This window comes from Taudactylus pleione, unplaced genomic scaffold, assembly GCF_031769625.1.
Source record: "Taudactylus pleione unplaced genomic scaffold, aTauple2 ptg000731l, whole genome shotgun sequence".
Lineage (NCBI taxonomy): Eukaryota > Metazoa > Chordata > Amphibia > Anura > Myobatrachidae > Taudactylus > Taudactylus pleione.
Window position 1 is genome coordinate 1,894,013 of NW_028285133.1, and position 11,643 is coordinate 1,905,655.

Consider the following 11,643-nt stretch of genomic DNA (forward strand, 5'->3'; position numbering starts at 1 on the left):
CCACCTGTGCTGGTCTGAGTTACTAAGGGTCTTTCTGTTATCTCATCCTGGATGTCCTTTCACCACTTCAATCTCAATTTTTCAATTAAAAAAAAAAAAAAGTAAATAATATTCCCACCATACAAAATAGGCTACTACCCAACATCACCATTTCTGTAACTATATCTCACAATAATAAGCCCTTGTCCATCAAGCCCTCTGCCTAGGTGTCATCCTTCATTCAGCATGGCCCTTTGTTTCCAACCATTTAGCATCTATAGCCCATAGACTGTAAGCTCAGACGAGCAGGGCACTCCACCCTCTTGGTTGTTACTCTGTACTCTCCAGTGCGCTCCCCTCCCAGGGCACCGAGTCATGGATAGCTACAGTTAATAACTGTTACTAAGTTATCTTAACATCTGAATGTTTTATTTTTGTCCTTGTACGGTTTGTTTGAGCCTTTCAATTTTGTATTGTTTGTGATTATTATCTGTACAGTGCTAGGAACACTTGGTGGCACTATATAAAAGATGATGATCAGAAAAAAGAAATCACCATCAGACAGTGCCCTCTACAAAACCCAGTATAAAAAAATACATATAGTGACATATAGAGCCAATAACACATACATCACTTCCCTGGTCTCAGAAGATCTCCCAACTCTGCTGCTCTGCACAAGATCTGCGCCTCCAATATAAAGCTGTTACTTGTTCCCATTCCTTCTATATTTCAGGCTGCACCTACTCTCTGGAGTAACCGTCCTCCCACAGTAAGACTTTCGCCCAAAATCTCATCCCTCTACAGACAAGTTTCCTGCACCTCCCTCTTATCCTCCTGACGCCATTCTACCCGATTACCACCCCTCAAATTACATTGACTCTTACTATATATGAAACACCCCCAAACCAGCATTGCTGTATGGCTGGAGCTCCATTAAGCGCCTATGCCCATGGCAATCTAATTGGGCAAACAGCCAATGCGGCATTGAACTTCATCCTCCTATTTCCTATGGATAGTGAGGTGAGCACTATCTCTTACCACTTTGTCTGTCTCCTAAGACCCACTCTTGTCTTATTACTGTAAAATTAAGGAAGATTTATTAATCATTGGCGAAGGTTATAGAACCACACGTCATGAGGGTGATTTGGTGCCATAAGTTTAAAACCACTCCATCAGTATGATAACGGCAAGACGCACAGGCAGAGCTTTAAACAATCAGACAGTCAGCACAGAACTTGATTTTCACTTGTTTTTCGATGCAGCATGAAAACCGCAGGCTATTCATACACGGGGGCACTGCACCGCCAATCAGCCATGAGGGCTGGTCACAAGTACAATGTTTTCCCGTCCTGTTTGCACGGTTTACGCTTATGTACTTTGTAAGGCGCTATAGAACTCTTGTGGTGCCATGTAAAAGAGAATAATAAAAAAGGATAATAATGGATAACTATTGTAAATAGGACCATAGAAAAAGAAATGAATATTTTATGCCTGTATTGGCAACATTCTGCTATTGTACATGGAACAGGAGGTCACAGTTGTTGTAGTTAAATGATAAATTCACAATATTAACCCAAAACATTTCACTTCTACTTCTACCTAATCATCCAATACTAACAGACCTGAGCAGACATGCTTGTCTGCGGGCAACAAATAATGTAACTTGCTCATTCTAAATTATTTTACAAGAGACACACAAGCAATGCGAGAAAAGAAACATTAAACCAAGAAAACTATAAAAGCCGCTTCGTTGCTAACACAACACTCTAATAGGACAAACCAACCTCAGCAATATCTGCAGTGGAACAAGCTTTCCCATACCGTAGTGTACATTCTAGCACCCTGCACCTGTCACAACCCGGTGCAGTTCCTCTCTCCTGCCTGGAGTGTCGCTCTCTGCTCTGGTGCTTCTAGCACACCCAGCTGATACAACAAACTGCTGAGATGCCGATCAGAGTGTGCTAGAAGCACCACAGCAGAGAGCGACACCCCAGGCAGGAAAGAGGAACAGGTGCAGGGTGCTAGAATGAACACTAATACCGGCAGTACCAGCACAATGACTACTGATAACTATTACATGATACAAGTGAATAAGTCCATTACCAGAAGTTTTACACATTAGTTAGTGAGCCTATTTACGCTACTATAAAAAGGTACATGGGGTGGATTCAATTAAATGTAATGTTGAATAGTGCCGGGAATGAGTGCCCAGAGCTTTTCAGTTCTCTGCATCGCATCTGGCACTTAAATCGAGAGATGCAATTTACGCACTTAGAGGGGAATTCAATATGAAACGTAAACTTGGCTGTCGAAGTTTACGTTTCATATCAGACCTTTTACCTGGGATAAAGTATCGGGCGCGCGCCCGCTTAACCCCGTATTCAATATGAAACTAACGAAAACGGGAGCCTGCGAAGTGGGATTTGCGTAACGTTACAAAATTTTTCTTAAAAAAATTGTAGGACCCCCCTAAAGTTGTAAAAACATGGGGGATCTCTATGGGTACCCCCGTTTTAGCCTGTAAATGAAAGTCGGGGATTTAAATAGCCGCAGTAGGTGTTTATTTCCCGACATTGAAGAAGTGTTGCAGAAGAGCACTTAGGTTATTTTTTTCATTTTTTTATGTGGTCCCATCAAATTTGGGGGTACATGAAAATGGGTACTAGCATATTTTTATGTCCCTAAAGTAAGTTTTTTTAAATTCTGCAACTATGCACCTGCCGCTAATAGCCTATTCTAGAATACACCTGCCGCATACTTGCAGAATAGCCCTGAACCTATTTCCCTATTTTTAAACACTTTTTTCCCTTTTTTTTTTTTTTTCACCCCAATTTTTTAATTCATTTTTTGGGGTGTCCCTATTTTTTTTTTTTTACACAGTTAATTTTAAAATGTCATTCCCAGGGGTGCAGGCTATTATTTTAAGCCTGCACCCCTAAACCCCAATTCTGCACTTTTTTTCGCCACCTATTCAGTGGTGAAAAGTTATCCCCGTTTTTTTTCAAAGACTTTTCAAACCTGCGAAAAGTCTTTGAAAGTGAATACACTGTAAAACTAAAACCTCCAATAATGACGTCATAGGTGCGATATTAACGCAAAAACTGAGTTTTCGCACCCATATTGAATTCCCCTAATAATGTCAGGGGTTTATGGGAGTCATGGTAAACAGGATTCTCCGACTTAAGTGCCGAGTGCGATGCCGTTAGAGCACGCGGTAAGGCTGCAACTAGCATCGCAGCACTAGTATAGTCTGATTTGTGCTCAAACCTCTGGAGGATGCGAGCAGAAATCCTCTAGTTGGGGGTTACAGGGCGGCCAAATCAATCACTCTGGGGGCTTATTCCTGGGCGCTATTCAACAGCGCATTCAGTTGAATCCCCCCTCATGTTTGTGACGGAACGCTATTACGGATATAATAAATGTTAGTAGACAGGCCATGTTTATGGAAAGCATACAGATAAGCAGATAGGTGTGGGTGAGCACAATCAAAGTTAATTCCCTTTGACAGGCAGTAACTGTAGCTCATATAAGATCGGGATACACTTTGCTGACTATAGCAGACTATGCTGCCGAGTTAATGTTTGCCAAATCTAGCTTAGAGTCTATCAAAATGGAAAAAAGGGAGGTATATCAATGATCTTGTAAATGGCGGTAATAATCGCCACATTACATATAAAAAAATAAATAAAATTCCATTCTTATCTATAGACAGTTTGATGGGTTTCTTTTGTCATTTTAACATGAAAGCAGTTTCCTCCACTCTGCTTCATTTACTTTTCCAGAACCACCCCATATAAATAGTAATTGAAATGCTTCCATCTCACTGCACAAAAGTCACTTTGTACTCTGGGGCTTTTGTCAGATACATCTGTTTATGTGGTCGGCAATTACCGGCTCTCCCTCCTTGAACTGTCGCGCTCACTGCGATGGCTGCGCTCAGAGTCTCTGTTGGATGGAGTTGGAGAGGGAGACTCCCAATGGGAACGCTGAGATGCTCCGTAACCGCTGTCATCCTCCTCCCATCCAGAGCGAGAGGGTGTTGAGGAGTCTAGGGAAAAAACACAGAGGTAATGCACTACCCAGGGTGGAGTGTAGCAGGATAGAAGGATTAGAGACTGGCTGTACCTCTGGGTTTGTGCCTCGGGCTGTCAGGTTCACTACGTCTTGAACTCCTTTCCGAATCACTGTCCCGTTCTGACCTCTCTCGCTCAGATCTGCTGCTCCGCCGGCTACGATCATCTGACAAATGGTAAGTAAATGGGGATTAACAGAGGAACACAACGAGTTTAAGAAATTGGCAGAAAAAAGTATTGAGAGCTATTCTTTAACACAGTTTATCGTAGTAGTGCTGATCATTAGGCTAGTCATATACGAGGGTGGTTCAATAAATAAGGTAACAAGACCTCTCACGGCGTACATTTATTCAAGTTGTAAATATACGTATTATTAATAGAATGGCCTTGGCAGAAATTATTTTTACACAGTCCCCAAACTTGTCTAAGCATTTGTTCCAAGGTACACCACGACATCTATCCCAGCATAGAAGAAATCAGTGTCAAGCACCTGAAACCAGGATATGACAGCTTGCTGAACTTCACTATCTATTGCGAATCATCTTCCACCCAGGTGCTCCTTCAATGGTCTAAAGATATGGAAATCACTCAGTGCAAGGTCACGGCTGTAGGGAAGATGGTCCAGTACCTCCCAATGGTAGCGGTGTAACAACTCATATGTGCGTTTGGCTGAGTGTGGCCTGGTGATATTATGTAGCAATAAGTCACCTGTTCGCAGCAATCCAGGTCGTTTTTAAAAAATTGCCCTCCGCAACTGGCTCAGTGTGTCACAATAGCGGACAGCATTCACAGTATCTCCCTTGGTTATAGTGTCTCCCTTGGTGAGGAAATCAGCAAGAAGCACGCCCTTGTGGTCCCAAAACACGGACGCCATGACCTTCTTTGCTGATGGAGTTGAATTTTTTTTGAATGAAGCGCCTTTCCATGCCATGGATGCTTGCTTCATTTCCGGTATCAAATGAAGAACACATATTTCATCACCTGTGACAATACACCGCAGGAACTGCAAGCTCTCCTCATGGTACAGCGTCATGTGCACAAGAGACAATCCCATTGGTTTTGTGATGAATGGTTAGAAGCTTTGGTACCCAGTGTGAACACTTTTTCCTGTACCCCAGTTGCTCATGAACGATTTTGTTGTGCACAGTACACACTGAGATGTTCAGTTTGTCGGCAATATCACCAACTCAAATGCGTCCATCCTCCTGAATCATAACTTCAATGCGGCACAAATTGTCATCTGCGGTGGACGTGCTTGGTCGGCCGGATCGCTGATCATCTTGAACGTCTCTATTGTCGTTATCAAAGGCAGCGCACCAAACCTGTTTCCATGACATGATGCTATCACCGTACACCTCGACAAGTTGGCGATGAATTTCAGCTGCTGATGTGTCAGAAATCTGATCACACTACGCAATCACACTACGCATCTCAATGTTTGACCATGTTTCCGCCAGCCCCGCCATCTTACAACTGATGCTGGGACAGTATGACTTATGTGAGGGGCAGCATTGGTCTACCTGCTCTGGATTTGCAGGAAATTTGAATGAAATAGAGAACATTACATATGTGAGAGGTCTTCTTACCTTACTTATTGAACCACCCTCATATATAGGCAATGTAGTATGCCAAAATAAGTATAACTGTGGTTGTATTGGACAATTCTCTGGTTTAAAGGCCAATATTTCCTATTCCCCCAACCACCAAAACGCTGGGGTTTCCGCTGCATGACAATGCAACTAGTTTCCACATCAACAAACATAAGAATAAGACATTTACACATAGGCCCGAATTCAATTTGAGCGGACCCGCGATATTATTCCGCCTCCCGGACTTTTCACCTACATCGCGTGTTTTGCAGGCGGAAAAGCATCGCGCGCGTGCCCGCGTATCCAATTTGAAAGTAGGCGAAACTTAAACAAGTGGAAAGTGCTGTCAGATTTGGGGAAATCAGCCTGACACCCCCCAAAAGATGCTCTGACATGGGGGTTAGCTATGTTACCCCCGATTTGGCTTGCTGAAGGTATTTGGTGTTTTTAAACGGGCTCAATAACTGCTAAATAGCGTTTTTGTACAAGTGGTGCAGAATAGTATTCAGGAGTATTTTTTGCTGAAAATAACTTATCCCAGCAAATTTGGGGTGCTTGAAAATGGGGGACAGCATATTTTAAAGTTAAGTTGAAAAAATCGTGAAAAATCCACCTGCCGCAGGTCCCTGCAATTAAAAAAATATATGGGGCATACCAGGGGACCCCCCCCAGAGTCAAGTTCACTAGTTTTTAACTTTGTCCCCCAACAGTTTTTTTTTCGCCCCCAAATTCAAAGTGATGTTTTGGGGTGTCCTTAAGTGTTTTTAAAATAGTTTTTGACACAGTTTACCTTTGGGGGTCTGTCTGAAGGCTGCACGGGGGTTCCCGCAACGTTGCACTCCAAAACCCCAATTCTGCACTTTTTTCCGCCCGCTATTCATAGGCGAAACTTTTCCGCCTATTACATTGCATTGACTTTCCGCCTAGGCGAAAAGTCTTCCAAATTGAATACGGCGAGACTTTTCCGCCTGGCGAAATAACGTCATCAGCGAAACTTTTCCGCGGATTTCGGTGTTTTGCCTCTAATTGAATACGGGCCATAGACGTGACGTAACTGGCACAAAACTGCTCAATTAGGGGTTGCGTTAGGAAATTGCACAGGGCAGCAGGAGCTGCAACTATTCCCAGCTGTCAATGTTGGAAGAAGCTGCTGCAGCTCAGAGTGGTGACTTCTCCCAGGCATGGAACCCCACGGTCCTGTTAATCTGTTAGCTATAGGTTGGCTAAAACTACATTTTGGGAGGAGATTTCGGATTACCCCTGTCTCGACTGCTGCGCTCCTTCCGACGCTGGCGGTCATCCTTTGATGATGCATAGACCCCGTGCTCCCTCCTTTCCCTTTCTCTCTGGCGACTCCTAGCCAGGAACTCCTCGTTCACCCCACCAGTATATGACGGTGTCTCCACACGCGCTGATCTGTAATGTCTGAAACATAAAAACGTCATTGAACTAATCAGCCAACCACACTACAATGTAGCACAACAGAATATTTCACATGCTCCAAGCACACCGGAAATTTGGGAATACACTACATGCCAGCTCCAAACAAAACCGCGCCTGCTCCCAGCTGCCTACCTGTCTCCATGACTCCCCCGGCTAATCCGGTCACTGGATCCCTCGGGGGACTTGTCTCGATCTTCCCAGTCTCTAGAACCAACTTTAGCCTTTTTGTCTCCTTCCTGGCGCTCTTTCTCTTCCCTCTCCTTCCTTTTCTGCGCAGCTAGCAAGTCCAAGCCCAGTAAGGAGGAGCGGGGAGCAGGGGTTTTAAAGACATGCTGCTCACTGCTAGAACTCTTCTTCTTCACCACTAATCCTCCTTCCTGGAGAGAGGGATCACTGCCCTCCAATCGGTGCAAGGAGTCATCGTCCTCCATGTTGCTGGTGGCAGTGCGCCCCCTTCAGCACACATATGGTAACGACACACCACAGTCTATAGTGAGTGGCTCCTGTAAAAATAGAACAAAATTAGATTTCTCATAAGTGGACACTCAAGAAAAGTTTAACACAAACACTTCTGCCAAAAACATCCTGAGCCCCCAGCACAGCTGTCCTCGCAACTTACAAAGGGTTAAAGGTCATATTGGCAGCACAGTGGCACCAGGATGGATGGCACACGGGCCCCAGTCCCACACCTTTTAAAACATTTCTCCAGGTGCTTATACCTGGAAAATGGAAACATTGCACGGTGGCAGGTTTTCATTGGGGGGGGTTGACAGACAGTTCCAGTATGACGATAACCTATATTATTCTGAAAGATTGGATTTGTAAATCCCTAAACTTTTTTCAGCTCTATACTACAGTAACTAAGGAGCCCTGAGAAATACTGATTTACCTGCCTGTTCACAGGACCACACTAAGGGGAAGTAGCAGGCCAGTGACATTGTACAAGTAACTGGGGAAGATTATTTAAATTATAAGTCTGTTGGCCCCTTATTACCAAATAGTTTGCAAATACTCATGACTGTGCCACCTATCAGTTCTATAGAGATCAGCAACTACGTGGAGGCAGAATGTGGCTCTTAATAAAATTATGCCTCATCTTTCTGTCTCTCTCAGTTATGCCACTGGTGGTCCCTTGTAAATTGATAGGCTGATCGCTCATGGATAACAAGGAGTGCATATAAAAATGTTTGTACCCACAGTGCATTAATAGCAAGAGGCCACTACAATTCTGAAAGGATCAAAGCAATCCATTATGTGCGGATTTATAAACACTTTACATTGGTGTACCCCAATAAAGGGACATTACACACACACACACATATATATATATATATATTCTTACAATACAAGCTCAAACTCTGGGACTTAGACTGCAAATAAAGTGCTGCAAGACCCTCTATATATTGTTTTAGGAAAGTGGCCCGTAGGAGAGATTTGCTATGTTTATGTCTATGACTTTACACCAGCAGTTATATTAGTTTAGCGTTGCTGGGATTTAAAGAAACATGCTAATAAAATGCTCACATATGAAGACGTGGACAAAAAGGTAACTTGGGTGGAACAGGGAGCATTTTACATTTCACCCATTCATAAACATGAGCACAAAATGCTGGGGCCAAATCGTTTATACTTATAGAGAGCCACAATGCTGCTCCATATTTGGTCCAGAGGGGTGGGAGGTGGTTGAGTGGGGTGGAATGGATGTGATCTGATGGGAGAGGTGTGTTGGGCTGGGCTCCGGTGGTAAGAGCTCCTGAAGTCTGTAGACCATAGGTCCAGCAGGGATAACGTGCTGGTCAAGAAGCGCACGGCAAGGAGCCCCCTGAAAGGGACTACCCACCGGAGCCCAGCACATCTCTCCCACCAGAACCCATCCATCTAAACCGTATTGGAGCAGAATTGTGCCTCTCAATAAATGATTTGGCCCTAGCATTTTGTGTCTGTCATCTCTCACAGCACTACATACCATACCATCACCTCCCCACACAGACACCACTCCCACATCCATAAGAAGAGCGCACCTGACCTACTACTATCAACTCTACCATTATCAGGACCTGGTACTCCTGTAAGGTGCAGCACTTAACAAAACCCCACACCCACCCCCCGCAACATACCCATTCTCCTACTATCCCAACCCCACCACTACACCTCCCATACCCCTTCCCCCCACCTCACATTACCTCCGCATTCCCCCCCAATCAGAGCACACCACGGATGTGAGCAATCCATCCCAACCAACTATAAACATGAGCAGAAGGCGTAATATACCTCAGAAAATAGTAACAACATCTCACAGGAGCATAAAAGGAACAGCTAAACCCAGTGCCTATAGCACATGATTGTATGCTTTCCCCTGGATCTGTGTACTGTGTTATGTAATACAACAGCAAACATACAACACAGACCATACAAAATGGGTATTCAGTCAGGTGTAGACATTAGGCGATAGATAGACAAACAGACAGAGACAGTCAGTATGTATGATATAGATAGATTGTATGTATGATATAGATAGATACTGTATATATATATATATATATATATATATATATATATATATATATATGAGCTAGATAGACTATGTATGAGCTAGATAGACTGTATGTGTGAGCTAGATAGAAATAGATAGTATGTATGTATGAGATAGACTGTGTATGAGATAGAGATAGACAGTATGTATGAGATAGGTAGACTGTCTGTATGTATGATATAGATAGAGTTGTGCCACTGACAGTTGGTTCATACAGATGTAGACTAGACGTAATAGATGTGCAGTAGGCACTACTAGGGTATTCTCTACTATGGCAGAGCAAGATGCAATTACCCTCCAGCCTCCCAAGGTACCCCAGGTATGTGTAGGAGGACATGGCCGGGGGATATGAATGGCACACTCACATATACTGGTCAGTCATGTCCATAGTGCCTGAGACCCAGCACAGCCCTAATACCCAGCACCCCAAAAGACCTCAGCCTGCCCCATGTTACAAGGGCAACACATGCGATCACCCTCATTGAACCATGTACAGACAGCTCACATAGGACAGACAGGCGGCCTGCCCGGGCCACACGACACATTACATGATTCCCTTACTTCACTCCGTGCTGGGCGCCGCCATCATGCCAGCAGCAGACCGCTGCCTTCTCAAAGTACTTTATTGATCAGCACACACAGCAGCACACAGTGTACTTCCGGCTTCCAACGACAACCTCCTCCTCTGAAGCAACGGCCATCTTGGTACACCTGGTTCCACTGCTATGCTAGCGCAGATAACCTATAGGCGCCATGTTGGTACACCCACATAAGATTTTTGAGCAAGGAGTATTGTTTTGGTTAGGCATTGAGGAGCAAAAAAATGTTTCTGCAAATTAAATGGACGTGCCTAGTGCATGGCTGTCTATATCTGATCAACACTGTGCCTCTTGCCATGGGTGCATAGCTATCTAAATGAAACTTAGAGATGTCCAATGCAAAAGTATAATTCTCAGATGAGCTGTTTGATAGGTATCAAACTATCAATGTTATAGAAAGTCAGAGTCTAAAGCAGCGAACACACAGAGATTAGGAAAGACAATACGATTAAGACATCGTACAGTCGTTCCTGATCCCTTGTAGTGCCTATCCCTGAACATGGCCCATCTGTCGATATCGGCAGGTTGATCTGCATGTTCAGGCGATGATAGATGTCGGAAACGGCCAGCGGGAGCACGTACTGTTTCCGACATTATAGTGCACGATTAATGAGCGATTGAACGATTATAATGTCGTAATCGTTCAATCGCTCATTAATATCGCCAAGTGTGTATGCTGCTTTAGTGATGCTATAAAATTAATATTTTTTCATTAAGTCACGGATCTCTCTTTATCGCTTAGTGTGTACCTCCAGATCCACCCAATTCATTGTTTGAATTGGGTGGTTGCATCTCTTCCCATCTGTTGTGCTGCTAAGGACGACGCAGTGTTGTTACGTTAAGCATTTAACGATATATTGTAATGTCGAACCGTAGCACGTGCAGTGTGTTCGGCGATGTGATATAGTGTTGCATCGCATCACCATATCATTACGGTGTGCACCCAGCTTTAGGTGTATATACATGCACAGGAAGAGAGATCTATTTGGGGTAGTAATTTCCATTTATAACACCCTTGCAAATACAAACACCTCCTGTGTGTAAGCACAGCGCACAGTGGATACAGGTTCCAGAAAATCTCACCTATGCACTTCCCAACCGCCATCCAGTAAACCATTGGTCCGGAAAAAGTGCATGTATACGCGGCCGGGGAGGGATTCTAAGTCCTCTCTCCGCCATAAAACTTCACAAGAAGTACGTCTCTGTTATTTCTTCCTGGATGTCCTAGCGCTATCTTAAACTCAACATGTCCAAAGCTGGCTATACACCTGCACGATTTCGGACCGATTGTCCCCGATTTTTGATGAGTCATAAGATGGATCTTGTGAAAATCGTGTATTATTTTAGTAAGATAAGATCTGATGCGCGCTCCCACAGCTCCTATAATCGGATCTTATGATCAGATGTGCATCACATCTTGTCCATCG

At 43.9% G+C, this 11,643-nt stretch overlaps 1 protein-coding gene across 2 annotated transcripts in view; it reads right to left on the reverse strand.

Moving 5' to 3' along the window:
• The window catches only part of DHX38 (DEAH-box helicase 38), a 51,619-nt gene extending 41,344 nt beyond the window's left edge, over positions 1 to 10,275 (reverse strand). Inside the window, exons 1-5 of one of the 2 annotated variants that reach the window (XM_088456991.1) lie at positions 10,179 to 10,275; positions 7,217 to 7,587; positions 6,900 to 7,066; positions 4,105 to 4,218; positions 3,871 to 4,027 (exon numbers count right to left, since the gene is read on the reverse strand). In XM_088456991.1, the coding sequence (XP_088313117.1) occupies positions 3,871 to 4,027; positions 4,105 to 4,218; positions 6,900 to 7,066; positions 7,217 to 7,515 (737 nt within the window). In that variant the 5' untranslated portion in view covers positions 7,516 to 7,587; positions 10,179 to 10,275. Of the gene's footprint in view, positions 1 to 3,870; positions 4,028 to 4,104; positions 4,219 to 6,899; positions 7,067 to 7,216; positions 7,588 to 9,982; positions 10,002 to 10,178 lie in introns of those variants that run through there. The other variant, XM_088456993.1, reaches the window with a different exon arrangement.
• Positions 10,276 to 11,643: the final 1,368 nt, after the last annotated feature.